At 34.8% G+C, this 24,517-nt stretch overlaps 1 protein-coding gene across 2 annotated transcripts in view; it reads left to right on the top strand.

Annotated features, from left to right (window-relative positions):
- The window catches only part of nrxn3a (neurexin 3a), a 316,731-nt gene that overhangs the window by 273,387 nt on the left and 18,827 nt on the right, over positions 1-24,517 (top strand). For both annotated transcript variants that reach the window (XM_016269700.1, XM_016269699.1), the window contains 2 exons: positions 7,236-7,325; positions 8,680-8,984. In XM_016269700.1, the coding sequence (XP_016125186.1) occupies positions 7,236-7,325; positions 8,680-8,984 (395 nt within the window). The remainder of the gene's footprint in view (positions 1-7,235; positions 7,326-8,679; positions 8,985-24,517) is intronic.

Below are 24,517 nucleotides of genomic sequence, written 5' to 3'. Positions count from 1 at the left end.
ACACACTATTTATTTGCAGTATTGCAGTCTGGTCACATGGCAGTGTTTGGGCCATTGGAAGAAATGACTGGGTTGCATCTGAAATCTTGCAATGATGACAAAGCACTAATGACAAAGCACTAATGAAACCTTTGGCCACACCCTGATGGCGACAGAAAAGTACATTTTAAATCATTTTCAATTTATCAATATCAGTTAATTAAATTTGTGATGAAACAGAAATTGCAACCATTTTTGGCACAAATCCATTGCACAACAGGGAGCATTGATGCTGACTGGATTTGTAATAGAACATGTACATTTCATATTATAGGGCTTCCTTAAATAGCATAAAAATAATATAAAAATATAACAGTCCACAATATAATGGCCTAGTTTACACACGCAAAAACCCATTCAACACGCCCATGTTAACTTCAAATGGCCGCATTACTGGGGTTTACATTAAGTTACACGTTTCATAGATTTCGGTTAACGTTAGTCGTATTAAGCATAATGGCTTATAAAAGAGAGAAAGACCGCGCAATCTCTTCATATCTTTTCACGTCACGGAAACACAAAAATATCATACAACACGCCAAAATTAGCTAAAATTCATTATAGTAACAGCTTTTGACATTAAGGCCTGGTTTCACAGACATGGCTTAGACTAAGCCAGGATTAGGCTATTAGGTTAAGTAATTTTTTATAAATGTGCCTTACAAAAAACATTACTGGTGTCCCTCTTGGGACAAAACAAAGGCATTGATATATTTTAAGATCAATCAGTGCACGTTTCTTTCAGTAGAAACAGCTCAGACTTACATTTTAGTCTGGGACTAGGCTTAAGCCTTGTCTGTGAAACCGGGGGTAAGTGTTTTATGGATTAAACAAGGTGAAAGACCACATTCCCTTAACTTAAATTTCCCTCAGACATATACAACGCTTATTCTATGTTTTTATATGTTGTACGTATGTGTATAAATATATACATTTTAAATAAAACATTTACACCTTTTTAATATACGTTTTGATAAATTCAGTCTAAGTACAAATATTTATTCAATGCCACTTGACTTACCTGACGCCTGAACTTGACATACACTTAAACATCCACTTTTCATCAGATATGCAACTTATAAAACACTTTCTAAATATCCACTAAAAAAAAATCAAACATGTTGCATGATTTTCTCGTTAAATTTAGTCTAAAAAAATAAAATGTATTTAGTGGGACTTACCTGACGCGTGAACTTGACAAGATGGCGGCGCTGTTTCTCCCGCTAAGTCACTCAGGCTCGTGCACGTGCGGAATGATCTCAGCATGGATTTGTTTTTATTAGTTCAGTCAAACATTCAGGTGTTCTGAATGCTGACTAGATTTAAAAAATAACTATTAATTTATTGTTTTTAAAATATATTTGTGCAGACTTAATATAATATGTCTTCTCAACTAAGCACAAGCAACTAAATAAGTTCAACTTAAATATTTTTGCCCTTCCAACATTTTGTGAATTGGATTTTTTTACAGTGTGCACAGTTATAGTATTTATTCATATTTAGAATAAGCTTTTATTTTTAATTTTAATTTTATTTTTAACTCAATTTTAGTTTTAGTCATTTTTATGTTATGTGCTTTTGCCATTATTATTAATTTTGAGATTTTTTTAAATATTTCTATTTATCTTTATTTTTATTTCAATTTTAGTTTTGATAATTTTAGTACTTAAACATATGTTATTTTCAGTAGTTGCCAAGGCAACATTTCCCATTTTCATTGAATTTTTTAATCTAAAATCTAGATTTTTATTTAATATCAGCTTTTTCAATTAATGAAAATTATTTTTCATAATTTTAGTTTTAGTTAATAATAACAATACTGGATAACTATTTCAGTGGCATATATATGCATTTTTTTCTGTAAGTGGATCAGACCCCTAAAACGTGTTGAGTTTTTTTTTGCCTTCTCTCAATGATTTTTCTTTAAAAAAAAAAAGACACAAAACAGCAATTTGTCACTGTGAAAAACAACACAGTACTGTTTATGAGGAGATTTTTTCTTTTTTGTTTTTGGAGGCTCAAATAATACTTGGCAAGGCCAATGGTTTCATGCAATAAGCTATATTTGTTTTCAGCGAGCAATGGCATCCCGCAGCAATTTATCACTCGGTGGCAAGAACAACTGCACACAACACTGCTGGATTACAAAGGGAGAATGTTCACAATCACACGGTTGTTCTCATGAATTATTTTGAGTTGTTGTTATTAGCAGCCTTTTCCACAGAGAGAGAGCCGCACTTATCACGTCTAATTATACAAAAATATAACAATTTCTATTAAATATCTCATACATTTTAAATGTGGCAGCAGTTTAGGGTTTCTTTGGCATGCGCTCGTGGTACCGCAGAGCCATTAAGGGTTACTTGAATTTAGAATTAAAGGGAATTCAAATGCACAGATATCTCACATTCTTGTATGTGTTTGTGAAACTTAATCACAGTATGAGGAAAACTCCCCCGCAGCGTGTGATCCTGTGCCATGTTAACACCTCCTAATGCTGTTTCATTTTCAAAGAGCCTTTCATGTTCTCAGGAGTGAGAAAAGGTGTCATGCCCTCTGTACTGCTGGATCAAAGCAGCACAAATCCACAAATGTCTATGTACCAGGCAGTCCTCCATCCCTAACCACACTGTCCTGAAAAATGGCAACAAAGCTCCTAAAATATTTTACATTTTTGGTTTTGAATATAAAATCATTTGGTTTGTGTAATGCTTAGATAGGCATGAAAAGGAGAGAAGAAAACAGAATTGGGGCACAATTCAGGCTGAGCTTGAGCCTTCATCTCTCACACACCACAGTTCAGATATTTTAAAATAGATCTCAGTGTTTTTGTCTATGTAATAAAAATAAATGGGGTCCAATGCAGTGTTACTTTAGAATTATTTATATACTATTATAGTACTTCATATTTTTTGAATCAGCTTTTATTTAATATTTTTGGTTTTTATTTTAGTAATTTGGTTGTGCTTTTTTAAATGTAACTTATATTAATTAATGTATCATTATTTTAGGTTTAGTAATGTTACTCATTTAATTTTAAGTACTATTAAAAATATTTTTTTATTAATTAGTCAAATTTAGTCATTTTGTTTTTTTATTTAATATTTTTATTGTATTTTATTCATTTGTTTTAGTAATTTTATGTGCTTTGTCATTTTTTTTTAAATAAAACTTACTTGATTCATAATTTCAGTATTAGTCATTTTAGTAATTAAAAATAGTATTAATAATAATTTAGTAATTAGTAAAATTTGTAGTTTAAAAAAAAAAATTTTTAAGTATTAATTTTTCATTTAATATTTATATTGTATTTTATTAATTTGTTTTAGTAATGTTGTTATGTGCTTTTTTCATTCTTATCCTTTTTTTAAATATATAACATATGTTACTTATTTTATAATTCATACTTTCAGTTTTAGCAATTTTAGCAATTCATGTTTTTTTCATCTAATATTTATTTAGTAAATATTTATTTTCAGCTTTATTTCAGTTAACAAAAATAATTTTAATAGTTTTAGTTAAAGGGCACCTATTATGCCCCTTTTTTACTAGATGTAATATTGGTCTTGGGTGTCCCCAGAATGTGTCTGTGTAGTTTCAGCCCAAAATACCCAACAGGTAATGTATTATAACAGCTGGAAAATGTCATTTTTGGGGTGTGTCTAAAAAAAGAGCTGTTTTGGAGTGTATCGCTTTAAATGCAAATGAGCTGCATATTCCCGCCCCGTCTCCAGAAAAGGGCGTCACATATACGTCTCTCTGCATTGCATATCTACAGCAATAAACAGCCGGAAGAAGCAACATATTTAGCCATACATATGGGAAGTCAAATACAATGAAAGTGGGACGAAACAGCGCGATCTTACACAAATCAATGGACCGAGCCGCGCGACCACACTACCGAACGAATCTCGCGCTACGAACGGTGCAAACTAATCTCACAAGTCAGTTAAAAAATACTTAATGTACGCACACAAATACAGTTAAAATGCTAAGCACTATAATGACATGACATTCACAAAGGAGTCTGGAGTGATACATGCATTTAGATAGATTTTGAGGCGCATTACCTTGAAAAATGAAAGTAATCCACAGCGTCCTCATCAGCTCAGATGTTGGGAGAAAATTAAGACTTATGTTCAGTCTTACATCCAAACACAGAGCATCGGGATTGCTTGCGAGACATTGTTGATGTTACAGCTGCTCGAGCGCAGAAAAAATGGAGGACAGCATACAACCGCGGAGGGCGGAAACTATAGCAATGCAGAGCTGTCAATCAACTCCGTGGCCCGGTGTTCTGACGATTTGTGCTACCCTGTCAGATTTTGCTACCTCCCATTAAAACAGATGGTAGCATAATTCGATAGCGAAAAGTGCTACCAATCAGATTTTGCTTCCAGCATGATATTAATAAGGTGTGAGGCTTTATTAGCATGTACACCTACCCCAACCCTAAATACAGTGTTGGTAGCATAATCTGATTGGTAGCATTATTTGTCAGAACACCGGCCCTATGCAATGTGACGCAATGTGACTCAAAAAGGCCTTGTGAGACTGACTTGGTTTAAAAAATGAGAGGGTGGATTTTTATCATTGTAGGGTGGTTGTGTTCACACACTGCCAACACACATTTAAGTCCAAACACCATATAAAAGTGGATTTTGCATAATAGGTGCCCTTTCATGATAAAAATACTGGCCCAATGTTGTTTTGGACCCCATTTACTTTTATTGTTTCAACTATTTTTCAAGAAAACAGATTTGAAAACAACTTGCAGGTGAGTACATGATGACAGAATTGTAATCTTTGGATTAAATATTCCTTTAAACTGTCTGTATATGAGGTTTATTTTTAGGATCCAGTGTTGTGATGTCTATAACAGAGCCAAAGCTCTGGATGAGCCCATCTGTAATGAGTTTCCACCAGACTACCCTGTAGTGCCACCACTAACACCTCAGCAGAGCTTAGAATGATAGCAGTTGACAATGCCTCTCTTGAGGATCTATTTAGAGCACAACACATTCTTTACCAGGGTAAAACTGAATTTGGGACTTGGGAATATAATAGGAGGGAATGGGGAAAAAGCTATGTGTGTGGTGCGTGTGAATTTGAGAGAGGTCATGGCCTCAGTCGGCTGTACTCTCTCTTTTCATCTGATAATAAGCATCCCATTCGTTCTCTCCATCTGCTCTCTTCTTGTCCCACTGCCCTCCCACACGTCCAGTGTTTGCGTCCCCTGCTAGACACCTGCAACATCTGTCTGCGGTGCTGCCACATGGTTAAGTGTCTGTACTTGTAACACAAGGATTGCAGGTTAGGTCACACGGGTGGCTTTAACTAGGGTTACTCCGACAGTACCCCATTAAAGAGACAGTGTCATTTGTGTGTCATTTACTCTGTGGCTGCACAATACTGGATAAAACTGTTGTTTCAGTCATTTTTGTTCTGCAATAAATAGTGCAATATAAAAAAACAGGAATTTCCAGCAGATGACTTGAATAACTATATTTTGAATCTAGAATGATTAGGGTAATTTTGTTGGGCAGTGCATCTGCATAGAAAATAAAAAAGAAAGAAAGAAAGAAAATGTAATTACTTTTTACTTTGAAGACTTCTTTCCATGTTCTGAACCATCTTTTTAGCTCTAAATGATAAAAAAGGGAAAACAGGTGTTCACACTTGGGCACATGCTTTACATAATGTTTTTTCAGTAACTATAAAGTGAACCATAAAATTAAAAATATCAGTTAGTAAAACATTATTTAATTTTTTTTATGGGTTTAGTTCTAATTTCATTTGACGTTTTAGTTCTGTATAGTACACTGTAAAATTACAATACTGATATTTATGTCTTAATTTATTTTTCTTTTTTTTTGTAAACATTAAGCCATCAGGGTTTTTTGATGGAATGCCATCAAATAAATATATGCATGACATACTGTATATTTGTTTTCACTCGAAATGGGTAGGTATATATTTATTTAACTAAATCACAGCCTTTGCGATGTCTATCGCATTAAGTCATATTGCAGTAAACTACATTCCGATACGTCATGCAGCCCTAATTTACTTGTTGTTCCAGTACTGCATGACATTCTGTCTTCTGCATATCACTAAAGAAGGTACAGTTGCTAGTAGAGTTGTCTCAGAACTCATTCTTCCCTTTTGTGCAACATAAAACTTTTGTTTTGTTTTGTTAGTTGACATTCCTCTACCTCCAAGCGGTTGGGCCTCAGAAGTGTGTGACTCAAATTCCCGGGTTTTGAGGGTATTGGTTGTGCTTCCTGCTGTCTGAAGACAGCTCTGCCAATGATGGAGGCTCCCTTTAGGCTGGCCCCCTGGTACACCCCTCCTTGGAGTCCTGAAATTTGGCTCACACAACATCCTGCAATGTTGTGCCACCCTTAGCACTCAAAGTCATTGTCATAGCAGCACGTCGTTGCGGCCCCCTGTCCTCAAATGACATCCAGAACCCCCTCTGATCAGCTTCCTGCTGCGTCTCCACGAGCCCACAGTCACATGGAATATCAGCATGGCTCTTTGGGCTTGCCATTAAAACAAACATCCCCAGACGCATCTAATGAGTGGAGGCCCGCGCCTCGCTTTTGCATCCCATCGGTTCCAGCTCATTCATCAAACATGATTTCACTACTATATAATTTCCGTGGCTTTGGAAAACAGAAGCAGCTGCTGTCTAGTTCTTGTTTGTCAATGGTGCTGTATGATTATGACTATTGATGTGGTTTTCTGTGTGAAAAATTGTAAATATTGACCGGCATCATTAGCAGTCAGCAGATAAATGTGTATATAATTATAAGTATGTGAAGCATGAAAGAGTGTATGCTGTCATCTTTTGATGGATAGATGGATTGACCGCAGGCAGCTAATCTGCTGGCATTCATTCAATTTATTATAAATATGTTTTTATCAACTCTGGTGTTGATTGATATAATTACGAGACAAGATGGAGTAGACATGCAGTTTAAATAGTGTTTCATTACTGGAGAAAAAAAAAGAAAATTAACTGACTACGAATACAAACAGCTTTAAAAAAAAAAAAAGGACATAAATTTACATAACTAAACTCTTCTAAAAGTGTTTAAATAACTTAAAATATAAAATATTGACAGGAAATGTAATTATGAGTATTTTAACCGTGATTATTGATTCTTAAATATGTCTTTTAAACTTCCAAGGTAACAGCGATAATGAGAGAATTCAAATGGCCAATAAGAAAATTCCTTTCAAATATGCCCGGCCCGTAGAGGAATGGCTTCAGGAGAAAGGTAACTTCCTCCTTTTTAATTTATTTTTATTTTTTTATTTTAATATTTATAGATTTTACCATTTTCTTTAGTTAAATTGACTTATTTATAATATATAGATAAATAATTATATTGTATATTGTGTTGCACCCATTACATTTTTGCTTTTCTTTTGCCTTTTCAATGCTCGTTGATCTTTGTATTGATCTTAAAGACAGACTAAATAATACATACATTGTTTAATGGTTCAATATTGGCCTAGTAAACCTTTTATGAATGTTTTAAATGTAAACATTAAAACAAATTAACTTAAACATAAATTTCACTTGACTTTCTGGCTGATATAAAGGAAGGTGGGCAGACAAGGTTTAGTGAAATACAAGCGCTGTTGCAGGCAGCAGCTTGTGGCTGCAGAGGAAGTATCATCCGAGAAGAAAACACCAGCATGATTATTGTTTCAGACATTAATTGCATATCATCAGGAGCCCTCGTCATTATAATCACTGGAATTACTCATGAAGTCATGAAGTGATGATTTCTGGACTCATTTAAATCAGAAATTGTTTATTTATTTACTTCATTTTCTTTCTGAATTATGATCTGTGTCATGCTGCAAAGCTTTTATTCACAACCACAGAATATTTTGTCTATTATTTTCACTGATTCTTGAGACATATGACAAAACATGTTTGAAAACATTTCATCTGTCACTAGTTTTGAAAGTAGCAACAATTCTGCTTTAATATTATTCAGAGATAATTGCTAGAATGTTCTCAGCACAAATAATCCTTTTATTTTCTCTTTCATTTTATCAAAATTATCTTAAATACAATATTTTACTATATCAAAATGTATCCCAAATAATAATTATTATTTTTTTATATATATATTTTATGTTCCACGAATCAGTGATTTGTACGTTATACCATGTGTTTATAACCAAGACATTTAGAATACAGTAAGAATGACTCTATCATGTTAATCTTTCTCTTATCTCAGAATGCATTCATATGCCAGTCATAAGACATTTTCTATTTTAATAGTATGGGTGATCTCTCTTCATAGAGGCAATTATAGTAAAACTTACTGCAGCCATCATGAGCTTGTAGCTAGACTCATTCAGGGAGACATAATGGGTCTGGTTTATAGTCTGGCCCTCCAAATGTTTACGACGTGTCTCATGGTAGTATAACCCTGAGCATTTCGGAAGAAAATTAAGCCATAGTGATCCAGCACAACCATCTAAGTCATTGTACTTTGGTTGTGTAGGTTAAGTGCCTAAAAGAGACATGAATCTTGTTGCCGAACAAGATATTTTGTGCTCTTATACTGACCCATAAACATGAAATGTTCTGGATCTTTCTTGCATCCTCAGGGCGGCAGTTAACGATATTCAACACCCAGGCCACGATAAGAATTGGTGGTTCAGACCGCAAGAGGCCATTTCAGGGCCAACTCTCCGGACTCTACTACAACGGCCTTAAAGTGCTCAACATGGCTGCTCAGGGTAACCCTAACATCAAAATCAATGGCAGCGTCCGCCTGGTGGGGGAGGTTCCCTCCGCAGGTTCAGCCAGATCCACGGCCCTCCCCCCGGAGATGTCCACCACCTTTATCGAGACCACCACCACCATGTCCACCACCACCACGAGAAAACACCGCACTCCACCTACAATACAGGTATGACCCCAGACACACAAGCACGAATTCAAATGAAGACATCAGTGGGAACTGCTGAGACTAGTAATATAAGTTAGTCATCTGAAGGCTGTTCAAGAACTTCAAGAACGCTAACTATAAAGTGAACTATAAAAATAAAGATATTAGTGTCCAGCTGCTTTTCTGACATTTCATCAATACTGGGGCACATGCCTGCCATAATCTTTTTTAATATAAATTCATATAAATTGTTGTTCACAAGCTGCATTTGCAATTAAGTTTTTACTGCATTGTGCTTGACAAATAATAGCACATATTTGCTATTTTTGCTGTTTTGTTTCCTACAATGGGCTGTAGGCAAATACTCGCCTCATCTAGTGCTGTTTTTGTTTTCTGTCTTATAAAATATCGTGTTACATCAACGGACGAATTATGTCGCCTGCTAGTTTAAGTGCTCAAACTTTTTAAAGTTGAGTAGATTCTGATTGGCTGTCAAAGTTTTTATTGTTTATCAGGGTTATAGCTTATACTTGTGTTGTTTATCAATTTATAGTTGTGGTGTGAACTTCCCTGTTCTCATAACATGTTTAAAACTATCTTTATCATAATCATTATAGTTAAAGTCCTTTGTGTGAAAAAGTCTTAAGACTGACTATAACTTTTTTGCATAAAAACTATTGATCTAATTAGTGATTAAGTAATTGAATTTGTAGAAGATCAATTGTTAATTTCTGCATAATTGTATATTTTATACTCCTATTCTTTTTTTCTAATATTCTAATTTTACATTTTTCTCCTATTCAAATTTTTTTATTTTTTTTTTATTATTATGCTTATAGTGAATGGACCTTATGATGACCTTGTAATTAAGTTTTAGCATAAATTGGTCTAAGACTTGCTAGCTGGTCAGACAAATTTTTCAGACACGATTTTAACATAATGCTGTGTTTATGCGAATGGCATGTGTTTTCGCATATGTAGCCTACATCTCCTCATCATTTCTGATTTGGGAACTACACCACAAATAACGTCTGGCCCAGATTTACAATTCAAATAAATGAGGACACAAATTTCCTGCAACACAACATGGAAAATAAATCTCCGGAATGGATTTTTGGGTGGTTTTCTGCACAGCTACACCTTCCATTCAGCAGAACGTCTCAGTGCTGCTGACAACGTTCTCCTTAATTTATTACGCTCTCAGTTTGGTCCAATGATTTCCAGTGAGCTTATTTGTCAAGCTTAGACCTATTTCTTCAGCTTTGAGTTTGCAGATACAAATTTAACTGTGGTATTGAAATCAGAAACAATGATTGGACCATGCCCAGGTTATGTATGTCACATATGTGGACAGGGTAAACACATTACAACAACAAATCATTGTGTCTGCGTGGGAGGTCAAATTCTAAATATGCAAAACAGAGACTTTTGCTTCATTTAGGAGAAGTCACTCAACCAGGTGCATCTGAATGATTTTCCAACAGTATGCAAATAGCTTGCTCCAGTTAACGCGAGCACAAGCGGTGTCCACGACTTAATTTTATTAAAGTTGAGAGCCTCTCTGACACATTTTTGTTTTCATAACCGAAGAGAATTGTTTATAATTCTCCACGTCCTTTAGATAAAGACACGAGAGTAGGCGAACAAAGCTTCATTCGCACACTCTTGACAACCAAACAGAGTGCTGCCCACATAAAGTTTGACCGGGAGCCAATAAAACACTGTGGTTTGGCGAAATGAGATTAGACTGGCCATTTCATAGGCATCCTGGTACAAATTGAGCTGGTGGAAGTGATATTAAAGCCATCAGTCTCCTCTGTGTCTGAGACACATTTTGGCAAGAGACATTTGTAATCATGAAGCCCCCACAGTTGACTGCATGAAGAAACTTTGCGACTGACTAATGATAGGAGAAATGGCACTACAAATGTGTTCTTCCTAGTCGAATCATTTGTTGAATTCGAAATGCATCATTTTGGTTAAGTAATTAAATTTGTGGAAAATGAATTGTTAATTGCATCATAATTAATAGAAAATGTTAAAATGTTCATTCATTTAGAATCATTTATAATTTAATCATTTACTTATTCCAATTAATCATATAACCATTTATAATAATAATTTAACCATCCAAAAAATAATAATAAAACAAAAACTCTTGATTCTATCATGGCCAATGGTTCCACACACTTGGATCAAATTATTTGGAAATAATTGAATCAAATCATTCGCTTTTGTTAATTAGTATTTGAGTAGACTGGAATCACTGTTCATGATTTAATCAAGTTCAGCCAAACACTTATAATAACATACTAGCAAGCTAAATATAACTTTTTTTTACACATATGATGTTAGATGTTGGCAGTATGAAGATGCTGCTGATTATCTTTAGCACTACCAGTGGAGTTGATATTTTTATTAAGGCAACTTGAATTCTTGTAAAAAGGTTCACAACCCAAGCATATGCTAGACAGTTCATCACAATGGTAACTCACCCAAAAACACCAACATAACAGAAAATATTTTGCTATAATACCAACTTAATAGTACATTAAACATTAACAAGTCTCGCTATTTATTTAACACTTTATTTTAACATTTACTCTCTCTGTCTAGCCCTGTGCAATGCATGATGGGAAGTGTATAATTTTGAGCTACTTGATTGAAACATCTTCTTTCAAAATGAAAACAACGTTAAGCCAAAGAATAACTTTTCAAATCAGTTGCATGATGCAATCTTGTTTAAACAAGAAAACTGTTATTTGTTTGAATTGTTTAAATAAAGTGAACAGCATCAAATAAGTATTTTGAATGGGTTTATATAATCGTTTCACTGATTCATACATGGATCAGTTATTTTATATTATTTTTTCATTGTTGTTCAATCCTATGGCTGTGTGGTTTCAAGGGATATTTGTCTTCATGAGTAAGAGATTAGAGATGTCTTTCAAGGTTCATTTCAAGTTTTTTTTTACATCATAGGACAGTGTTTTGAAGCAGTAATTTTCCATTGCTTTTGCTTTAGTATTAAAACACTTGGTGGATTTGTGCTGGTCAGACAAAGTTTGACTGAGCAGTGAAACAGACACAAATCAAGCGTAGCGTTAGTTCTGGCAGGTCACGTGAGTAAAGCTTGCATCTGCTGACTCTCAGCTGATCCACATCTACCTATAGCAATACAATGCCTGTCACATCTTTCCTAAGGTCTATCCAGTATTATTCAGCAGCTTTATTACTTGCTTAGGAGCAAATTACCCTCCTCCATCCCCAGCTCCTCCTTTCATCACAGTCAGGACTTGGCTTTCTGATATTCCTTGTTTCCTGAAACAGACTCCTTTTATCTTGAATAACGTTGTTACACTAAAATGTCATTAAGAACATTAATGATAACAGTAATGATGCTACATTTTAGTTCTGTTCTGTTAACCTTAAGGGGGTTATTGCTGCTTTTTACCCAGCATTTACCCAGAACAGAACCATACCACCAATCCAAACTGTATGCTAAGTGTCAGTTATTTTGACGATAGTGGTCCTGACAGAACTAATATTATTCTCTGCTCATTCAACCTTTGTTTCTGATTTCTGCTCTTCCCTGGTGTCCTCTATCTTCATTTTGGGCTGATAGAAGACTGTTGATACAAGACGAAATGTACTAAAACACTTATTTTGGTACCAGACAAAATTATGTTGATGGGTTTTGGGTACCAGCACAAAAGGGGATATTTTCCGGTGTTGTCTGGGGTTGGATCTAATATTCTTGACATGGAGACTCGACCTAATATTTTTGGCGTTATTGGCAGGATGTCAGCATATCTAACAGTGCTAAATGTGGCATCCCAGTGCACAGCGCACCACGGAGATGGAAATTTCCACTTGCATTAAAGCTGAAGTTGACCATGTCTGACTTTAGCTGGAAACCGTAGATGCTCAGCGAAGCATCAGGCCGCATTACAATCTGAGCACAAACAGGCAAAACGCATGCAAACGCTGCGGTAACGAGAGAGCATGCGTCTGCTTGGAGCAGAGCCACGCTTGAGAATAAAACAATTCTCTGTGATGCACTCTGGAAAACAGCACTGCTGTTGGTCTTGTTTGGTTTATGAGGCTAATAGATGTTCGAGAAAACACAGCCATAGATTCTTATCTGATCTAATGAACCAGTCACAGTCACATGTTGCGTACGAAAGGGTAAAAGATGTGTGATGGTATTAGAGTGAGTCATTTGGTTGGCGTCACTTGACTGGAATTAAGCTTTTGGAAATAGATAATAATACACCCACAGTTGTTTCTAACGTGTTTATTTATGTATTCATTTTTCAAATCCTCGTCCTACGCTTATTGGCCCATCTTTAGATTCAGGCGTTCATTTTAGTCACTATTACTCTGTTAAGGCTAACGTTGGAATGAATAGCGTTTTCCGTTTTTTTTTTTTTGACATTTTCATTTTCCTTTGTAACTGTGATGACAAAATAGCTAAAAACATCATCCGGCCAATAACAAATCATCAAAATGTTATTTATATTAACAGAAAATTGGCGGTAAGATGTCGAGTGATGAGTTTGAAATGAGAATTAAGAGCAAATACAGGCCTCGCACACAATCATGAGGATGAATGGAGGATTGTAGGTACTTGAGTGGAATTGGCAGGAGGATTCTCATTAATTCCGATCAGTCTAGTAGGTCAACAGGCTGCTGGTCATGTTTGCTTTCTCATCTTAATTTGTGCAAACAGGATCAGTAAACAAGTGGTCTGTTACAGTTGGGGAAGGAATATAATTGTAAACTGCAATCCCCTGTATGTATTGTGTTGGGACGAGAGATCTATTTTTAAGCCATTTGCATTTGCGTCGATCTGGAACAAGGTCTGCGCGGTTTATTCGGCTTAATTAAGACCAGGACTGTGGAGACGTAAAGAAGCCAGGCTTGTGCGGATCTCAGCGTAGAACTCTTTCGAGGTTTGCTGAAGTACGCTCTGCTGTTCTTCAAAGAAATCCGTCTGGAAGAGAAGTCTTGAGAGACAGATCACAAGGAAGGGTTTTTCTTGTTTTAATCATGTTTAGGAAAGGTGCAGAAACAGAAAAGATGTAGCTAAATGTGATTTCTTGGCTTATGCTGACAGAAGAACTACGCAGCATGATGAGACCGTTAGCTTTATAAAATTAGAAGCCCAAAACATCTGTTTTTTTTTCAAAAGGAGGAAAGAAAATTAGGGAATTGAATATCTGATAATGTTCAGAATAATCCCTAGGTTCTTAGGTAGTCAGATTTAACATGGAAGAAGTTTGTAAAATTTACTTTTTCTTTACCTCAAGATCTATCTTTATTTCATTAATGAATCTGAGATTATTCGCCAGGCTGGATTGATGGTAAACCTCACACATGAGGGGTGTGTTTTCCCCTGGGCGTCTGAATCATTGATGTAAGGTAGGTTAATTGAGCTGCACACATTTTCATATCAGAGGGGTGGGATGATGATATGTATTCCAGGGCAGCGATTTCATTTCATGTCTGAGGAAAGCTGAGGGACTACGTTTGGTCTCATATGTCCTTTGGCCTCTAATAGGAGGGATTTTGGGCGTTTATGGTCGTTCCATCCCAAAATCATCAAATCCTTTTCCTTTGCCGCACTGCTGAAATGTAGTACATTAAAGAACCGTGTGCCAGAGGGGATCAAACCCTTAGTGAGACACAGCAAAGGATTTTCTCTTCGAATTAGCCCACTTTCAGCCATGTTGTCATAAGTGCTCTATTTGCTTTAAACAGGATCACAGACAGAATGATTTAATGCGCTGGGCATTAGGATGGATAATGCATATTACGGTAGTGTTTATTTTATTAATGTTTCAGCTTAACTGTGTGTAAGAGAATAATGGAGTAAGACAGGACTTCATGATGTACCTGTTGTAAAGATGTTGTGAAGGTTAATGATTAAGCGACTGAATAGGACACATCAGATGCATTTAAAGCAATTTTTAAAATGGACTTGCTATTTTAATATTTTAAAGTTCTCTAGCTCCTAGCTTCAATGACTTTCTTTCTTGTGTGGAACACACAAGAATAATTTCTTTGTAATATATCCTGAATACTCTTTTCAATGTCATGAAAATGAATTAGGACTGGTGCTGTTAAGCTCACAAATGACAAAAAAGCTCCATAAAAGTTACTTAGCACCATTTGATACTTTTATGGTGCTATGTATATTTTTATTCAATTGAATGCTTTCTGTGAAGAGCAGGCTAAAATGTGAGTCTTTTTTCACTCAAATAATATAAAATGTACAGTGGTGATGTCTGATTTGTGAACAAATCATTCTTTTGATTCAGTTCTTTTCAATGGATCCAGTTTACAAAACCAGTGTGAATCATTTGTTACTGATCCGGTTTCCAAGTTCAACTCGCTGGCTCAGTGATATGGTTTCAGGGGTTAAAAGCCCACCGGAGGTGAAAATTATCAGTGAAATATGGTTTAAATATCAATTTGTTTGTCAGACAAACCATTTTTTGGCTTTATAGGTTTTGGTCTAATCCCATGAGTCATACAGACTGCTTTTATAATATTTGAATGATATTTTATGGTGCTCCAGTCAACATTTATTGAAAGAAAGAGTCATACAGGTTTGGAACAACATGAATGTGAGTAAATTATGACAGGATTTTTATTTTGATGTGAACTATCCCTCTAATGCAATTTAACGATTTAAAAGACTGTTTAATGTGATTTAGAGATTAATGACCACTGAATGCGCAAATTCTTATTTAGTGCAGCGAATGCAGATGGCTGGTCTTGATAAGTATTCAGGCCCGGATTTACCTCTTTTCATGACATAGGCAAAACTAAATGTTGGGCCCCCCTTCACTATTAATATGTTAGGCCTAATATTACCACCCAAGCAAACAAAAATATTTCTAATCAGTGGAAACCGTTACAGTGTTTTCTATCGCAATAAGCGCTTGCTTTCAGTCAATAAAAATCTAATGTAGTTCTTAATGGGCCTGTTTACACCTGGTCATTTCATGCGTTTTCGCTGATCAGATATCAGTCTGATTTGTTAAAACGTTTCCATTTACACTTGGCCACATTTGTTTGAGAACTGAGAAAGACCATTCCATTAATAGGCACGGCGATGTGGCCACATAATAACCACTTCGGGAGTGCATTAATTCTCTAATAATTTTAACGGCCTGGAGTCACAACCACACATCAAGACATTGTTCAGATGATTTGTTTCAAGACATTTGACATGTTTCTGTCCTGAAATCTCGTGTGTTAAACTAATTTTTTATGCACCTCATCCCAAACCTTCCTTTGCAAATTCCAAAATGTAATTTTAGAGCTAATAACAGAGGCTTGAGCCATTGATATGCAGGCTAATGCAGTTATTAATGCGGTCTAATGCGGTTACTAGAGAGAGAGAGAGAGCGAAAGAGGGAGAGAGAGAGATTAAGCGCATGTGAATACTTGTGTCTGTGTGTCTCTCAGCAGTGTTCAGCAGCAGTGTCTACTAAAAGCGAATCTTTAAGTTAAACTGCTTCAAGAACCTTGCTACTGAGAAATGTCATGTAGCTTTTCAGCTGCGAAACTATTTTATTGATAAATTCGCGGGGCAGCACTGACAAGAAGTTTCTGTTCACATCTCCGCGTTTGTGCGCGAGTGCGTCTGTACTGTGTGTGCGTCTGTGAGAGAGACTGGGAGAATGAAAGTGTGATTTCCGTAGCCTACATAAAAAGGTGGAAGACATGGAAATAGTTTGTCATTTTTTACCCTATTGTTTGTTATATTTATTTGGTCAATGTCTTCTGGGGTTTTGGTTCTTTTACTGTTGTAGATAGCCAACAGTATAACAAAAATAGTATATCTCTTCATTGTGTTTGGGCCCCCCTGGACGAGAATGCCTATGCATAAATCCGGCCCTGTAAGTATTTACGCTCCTGTTTTTAAGTTGTAAAACACTGAATCTATGTAAGACACGTATGTGGCCAATTCCAGGGATTGTTATCTGTCACCATGCATCTGCTGTGCACAGCAGCTAGCATCTCTTGCTGTGTTGTTACTGGGAGGATATGTCGAGAAACAAACAAATTACTGCAACGTTGTGATGTACCTCATGGAAACAACATGATTTTTGTGGATTTAATTAAGCTACCGCACTGGGACCCTCATAATTGTCCACAATGGGAACAACTAATGGATATTTTTGCATATTAATTGCTTCCTCATGAATGAAGTGTAGAGTTAACCGAGGCTTGGCAGTTTTGGACTGCAGCTTCTATTTATCACGTAACCGAACAGAATTTAGCTTCCATTGAAATGGAAAAAGTTTAAACAAAAATGCATATGCTGACTTTCACCGTGTATGCATAACAGTCTGCATTTAGAAAACACAAAAACTAAGTGCTAAGGTACAGTACGTCTAGCATAAACTAAAAGTTGTACACTTTCTTCTGCATGAGAGCTGGCAGAGAGTTCAGGGGTTAACCGCACAATCCACTGAGACAGAAAAAATACTGTCAGCAACGGGAGTTGCTGCACTACCACAATAAAAACTAATATTTCTCCAGAGTTGTGTTTAGAATCCAATTATATGGAGGTTGGAGGCGGCCGACAGACGGCTGTGGTGCAGAGGACTGATACGTTTCAGAAGGTGCTGACGAGCCACGTGGGATCAGGATATTACGCGTGGGCAGACGCCACTATATCCCTAAGAGACGGCGGCCTTGATTTATTGAAATGCGCGGCAGCCGTAGTTAAAAGGGCCAAAGCTATGGGAGCCGTATCAAGGGACTCCTTGGGTATATGATGCGAGTCCAATCTCCTGGCCACGGTAGTGTATTGAAATGTGAATCAAGTTTCACTTTACTCCAATTTATTTCCTCTTGAGGCGTGATACCAAATAAAAGTAACAAACAAGGGACGCTACTGGGAACGGACAAGTTTGCATAACAATAGCTGTGGCATTTAGGCTGCATCTCAACAAAGATTCTCCTCTTTACTGCACCAATCACAGAAGTGATTTGGTCAGAAATGTTTTGAAGCACTTTTTGCAGCACTTTTCGTAGATGTACACAATCATTGCAGAACATTTTAAGATAAATAATAAAATGAATGAAACTGATTAATACCAATACCATTTTCATTTTGAAAATCTACTTTGTATTTTTTCTAATAAATAATCATTTTGAAAATAGTAATATTATTATTATTATTATTATTATTATTATTATTATTATTCATTTAAAGTAATAGTATTTTAATATTTAGTTATTAATTTGATTACATTTAATAAAAAATATATTTTTTTTTTATTGAAATGGATGAAACAAATAAATAAATACCCATACCATTTTCATTTTGAAAATATACTTTGTATAGTAAATAATTTCTAATAAACAATTTTGAAAATAATAATAAGAATTATTATTATTATTATTTGTAGTAGTAGTAATTATTATTATTATTATTATTATTATGATTATGCATAATTTAAAGTAATATCATTTAAATATTTTGTTGTTAATTTGATTACATTTAATTTAAAATATATATTTTATATTTTTAGTGAAATGGATAAAGCAGATAAATACCTATATCATTTTAATTTTGATAATCTACTTTTTTTTACATTGGATACATTTGTAATGAATCTAAATTACTTCTTAATTAATTAAAATAATAATAATTATTAATTTGTATATATATTTTGAAGTATTGGTGTTTACATATTTATTTATTAATTTGATTAAATCAGTTTTTTATTATATTTTTAAAGAAATTAATGAAACAGATAAATAGCAACACAATTTTCATTTTGAAAATGTACTTTGCTTACACCTGATAAATAATTAATTAATTAATAATAATAATAGTAATTATTATTATTATTATTATTATTATTATGCATAATTTAAATTAATAGAGTGTAAATATTTTGTTATTTTGATTACATATGAAAATATTTTGAATATGTTTCAAATATTTTTTTTAAAATTGTTATCTCTGGATTTTATACTTTCTTTTCTTTTTTTCTTTCTTGTTCTCTCTATTTATATGTTCTCCAAAGCACATTTTATGCATGGAAGGTGCTGTAAAAATAAAATGTATTACTATTAATATTTTTTTTTTAAATGTCTTATCATGAGGACAGATTCCTCATATTCTGATATTAAGGTATCTGGTTAATGAAATCAGACTTGTACATGCCGTCTGAACTCAGTGTTCCTGTGCCATTGCTCTGTCTTCTGCCTCTATCATCCAGACATTACCACACGCACCTCTCTATCTCCCAAGACCATTTCCATCCCCTCTTCAAATTAAACAGGCACGGCATAATAAAAGACGCCACTTTAGATTTGAATCTATAATTGAAACAAACTGCATATTGCTTTCTAATTTTAGCGAGGACACAAAGAGGAGTGCTCAGGGAGATAGTTTGTCATAAGGTCCCATGCGACCTTGCCCTCCTCAGCCAGAAAGTGATTAAAGATAAGGCACAGGACCATTCCCGTGTAAACAGGAAGATGAACGGTGGCTGTTTGAAAGCTTCAGCGTAAGCTCGTGACGATTATAGTTTGCCGTGCAGCACAAAAAAGAGTCAAGAGTACAAAACAAAATGAAGTGCTCTGGAGTGAATCCTTGCTGCAGGCCATTCTAGTGCAAAGAGGTGGTGAGCAAAGAGAGCTTAGAAAGTCAATAGCCAGGTGAGATGCAAAGAGAGAAATGAAGAGCGGGAAAGATGTACTTCAGTGAAGGAGGCATTTACACATTCATTCAGCCACAAGAATAAATCTTTAAAATATATTAAAATGTTAAAATAATGTCTGAATAATACCTTTAAATGTACTTGAACACAAAATATTGTGTTTAGGCAATGTATTTAAGATTATTGTAGTATGTTTACAAGAAAATACTATTTCAGATTTTCTACTTCAAAATTGAATGTATAATTCAGTGTTTAATTCAGTGTAGTTTTCACTCAAATTGCTAGGGAAATTGTACAAATAATTGCAAAGTATATCCTACATCAATTTTTTTTCTGTATATAGTTGATGTTACATTTTATCTGTTTATATCAAAGTAATAGCATTTACATATTTATTTATTTGATTATATCGGTTTCAAAAAAAATTGAAAGGAATGAAACCGATAAATACCATCTTGAAAATGCACTTTGCTTACACCTGATAAATAATACACCAAATACTACTAATAATAATAACAATAATAATAATTAATAGAATTCTATTTTATTTCATATGAAAATATTTTGAATATTTTCAGTGTAGTTTTGACTCAAATTGCTAGGGAAATTGTACAAATAATTGCAAAGTATATCCTACATCAATTTTTTTTCTGTATATAGTTGATGTTACATTTTATCTGTTTATATCAAAGTAATAGCATTTACATATTTATTTATTTGATTATATCGGTTTCAAAAAAAATTGAAAGGAATGAAACCGATAAATACCATCTTGAAAATGCACTTTGCTTACACCTGATAAATAATACACCAAATACTACTAATAATAATAACAATAATAATAATTAATAGAATTCTATTTTATTTCATATGAAAATATTTTGAATATTTTTATATAAGATTATTGTAGTATGATATAATAGTTATATAATAGTTGATGTTACATTTTATATATTTATATCAAAGTAATAGTATTTACACATTTATTTATCTGATCATATCTTGATCATATCATATTCATATCAAAGAGCTTTCAAATGAATACATTGCTGAAATATTGTATTCTTTCCCTTGTTTTTTTCTCTGTGCTAAGCCTTCGATGTCCTTTCCTCATATAGATATGCCTCTGTTATCACTCAGGCCTTTTTCTTGGAGAAAACACGATGTGCGATAAGATGTCAAATGGTTGTCATCAGAGAGGTGGAACTCTCTGAATCATTCTGAACCTGATCTTCTCCCTTCTTATTGATTCAGTTTGTAATACAAGCTGTTCACTCCTTGTACTGCCAAAGTGGAGATAGACATGATAGAAGACCAGAGAAACCCACAGGAGGGATGAAAGGAGATGATTATCTGAGGACCAGAGTCAGCAAACTTTTGTTTTAATGTCTGCTTTTGTCTGCCTCCTTTTTTGAAGCGACATTGAATCATTTAGGTTTAAGGTGACTAAAGCGACTAACTAGATATTTTCTTTTATCTTAATTGCATAACAAGTGGAGCTTTTATCTTAATTACTGCTGATCACCTCTTGAAGATGTTTGAAATGCAGGCATGTCTGGAGCACTTTGAATCACACGATTGTGTGGCATTTCAGATCTATTTCAGATCGCCCCCTTAAAAAAAAAAATCCAGTAATACAGTGATACTGTGAAATATTATTGCAATATAAAAGAACTGTTTAATCAATTTAAAAATGTAATTTATTCCTGAAGTTACTGCAGTCTTCAATGTCACATGATCCTTCAGAAATATATGCTGATTTGCTGCTTAAGAAACATTTTTTATAGTTATCAATGTTTAAATAAATAAATAAATTCTTACTGATCCCAAACTTTGAAACGGTAGTGTATAGCATGTTTGGTGATGAAATGCTAATGTCTAAAACAATATAAATGATTTGGCTAAAGATTAGCCATGTATTTTTTTAAATCAACCATAATGATTTCTTCTCATTTATGTTCATATTTTATTTGAAACATAAATCGCACAAGTATTTCCCACGATTCAGCTTAACCTAAACTTCTAAAACCTCTTGACGTGACACAGCTCTTCTTCAGATAATTTCATTTTTAAACCCATTCTGCTACATAAAATGCTTTGTTTCTCTAGACATGTTTGTTTGCAAACCTTTTTAGAGCAGGACATATTTTAGTCAAGCTACAATGACAGACGTTTACAGTATTTCCCGTGTAGGTGAAAAACTCCTCACCTCCTACGAGCAAATCAAGGGTGTGATTTGGAAAGAATATACGCTGCCACACAAGCTATTTCTGATTCACCGTTCTGCTCTACCCTACTGCTGTAAATTATTTAATTGGAAAGTTCATTTAATTAGACCTGTTTGGTTAGCTAAATCAGACTGTCTCATCCATTCAATTAGCCAACAAAGTGCAACATGTACGCTCTAAACATGAGAGCTGTGAACGCACTGTATATATATCAGTATTCAAATGTTGTTAAAACGAAACAATTAGGGCCCTATTTTAACGATCTAAGTGCATGGTCTAAAGCGCACGTCGCACGGCGCAGGTGCACTCAGGGCGGGTCCGAATCCACTTTTGCTAGTTTAATGACGGGAAAACGATCGGCGCACCAGGACGCATGGTCTAAAAGGGTTGTCCCTATTCTCTTAATGAGTAATGTGTGTTTGTTTAGGTGAAACGTGCAATAAACCAATCAGAGTCTCATCTCCCATCACCGTTAAAAGCCAGAACCCATAGTGGGTTCACTATTTACATGGCAGAATGTAATTTTTCATTTTTAAAAATGTTTGTGCGCTGCTGCGCGTCCCTGTGTGAGTAATAAGCAAAGTGTATGCGCGTTGTGCACCCGCCTATTGGCGCATATTACTAACGCACTCTTTAAATAACAAAGAAAAAATATTGCGCCAGACTTTAGACAAGGTTTGAGTTGGTCTATGGCGCAGTCTATTTTCAGTTCCTCAAAATAGCAATGCACCTGAACACACCTCGTTTTTAGACCAGCATGCACATGGGTGCACAAATGGGCGCAAATGTATTAGCTATTTAAACAATGTGGCGCAGGACGGGAAAATGAGAACTGCGTCGGGCTGAAACTAGCAAAAACACTTGCGCCTCGCGCCGCATTGCTATGGGTGTATGATAGGGCCCTTAGACTTTCTTTGCAATGTTTCACCAGAATTAGCTGTGTTCTTACTCATTCTGAAATTAGTTAGAAATTAAATAATTGTTTCCATTCATTATGACATCACTAGTTCTTTTCCTATTGATTATGACATCATTAATTATTTTCCCATTGATTGTGACATCGTAATGTCTTTCTCCGCTGATTATGGCGTCATAATTAGTTATTTTTCTGATTATGGCAAATTAATAACCTCTGTTCCCAGTGATTTTGACATCATCAATTCTGTTCCCACTGAACAGAATTAGATTTTTTCCACTGATTATGCCACCATAGTTAATTCTATTCCAAGTGATTATGACATCAGAATGTCTTTTCTCACTGATTATGACATCAAAATGTGTTCTTTTCCCAAAAATTATTACATTATAATTAGTGTTTTTCCCTCTGACTGTGACATCATAAATAGCCATTTTTCCACTTAAGACATCAGAATGTCTTTTAACTTCAGAATACTTTTGTTTTCACTGATTATGACACCACAGTTAGTTCTGTTCCCAGTGATTTTGACATCATCAATTCTGTTCCCGCACTGATTATGACATGAGAATGTCTTTTTTTACTGATTGTGACATCAAAATTAATTATTTTTCCACTGCTTATAATGTCATAATTCTGTTCCCAGTAATTATGACATAAGAAATAGCTATTTTCCCACTGATTACGACATCAGAATTACTTTTTACTTCAGAATACTTTTGTTTTAACTGATTGTGACATCAGTTAGCTCGGTTCCCAGTGATTCCCGCTAAATCTCGGCATCAAACATGTTAACCATACCATAGATTTTTTCCACTGATTATGCCACCATAGTTAATTCTATTCCAAGTGATTATGACATCAGAATGTCTTTTCTCACTGATTATGACATCAAAATTTGTTCTTTTCCCAAAAATTATTACATTATAATTAGTGTTTGTCCCTCTGACTGTGACATCATAAATAGCCATTTTTCCACTTAAGACATCAGAATGTCTTTTAACTTCAGAATACTTTTGTTTTCACTGATTATGACACCACAGTTAGTTCTGTTCCCAGTGATTTTGACATCATCAATTCTGTTCCCGCACTGATTATGACATGAGAATGTCTTTTTTTACTGATTGTGACATCAAAATTAATTATTTTTCCACTGCTTATGATGTCATAATTCTGTTCCCAGTAATTATGACATAAGAAATAGCTATTTTCCCACTGATTACGACATCAGAATTACTTTTTACTTCAGAATACTTTTGTTTTAACTGATTGTGACATCAGAGTTAGCTCGGTTCCCAGTGATTCCCGCTAAATCTCGGCATCAAACATGTTAACCATACCGACGTCTTCAATCAAAAAGAGGCATAAAAACATGACAGGAGGAACTTCCTAAATCTCAAAGATTATTCCAGCATCAGCACTTTCCTTGGTGCTATATAATCGATTAGGACTGAGGGGCTCCTGTGAAATAAATGATCTGGCTTCTGTTTGGAGCGTAAATCACACGCTTGCTCCTATATCTACAGGATTTACATGCACAGACTTTTGGCAGAGGATGCGCTGATCCCGTGCTATGTGAATTTTGACTTTGCTTTACTTGTGCAGATTTTGTAAATACAGCCTCCTCGATCCAAAAAAAAAGGGGGGGAAATCAGCTGAAATTTTTCATCATTGAGCTATTTGATAATAGTTTTTAACTGTTGAGCACTGAGT

The sequence above is a fragment of the Sinocyclocheilus grahami genome, unplaced genomic scaffold (assembly GCF_001515645.1).
Source record: "Sinocyclocheilus grahami isolate Dianchi unplaced genomic scaffold, SAMN03320097.WGS_v1.1 scaffold54.1, whole genome shotgun sequence".
Taxonomy (NCBI): domain Eukaryota; kingdom Metazoa; phylum Chordata; class Actinopteri; order Cypriniformes; family Cyprinidae; genus Sinocyclocheilus; species Sinocyclocheilus grahami.
Note: the sequence above shows the minus strand (reverse complement) of the source record. Positions and strands in the feature narration are given on the sequence as shown.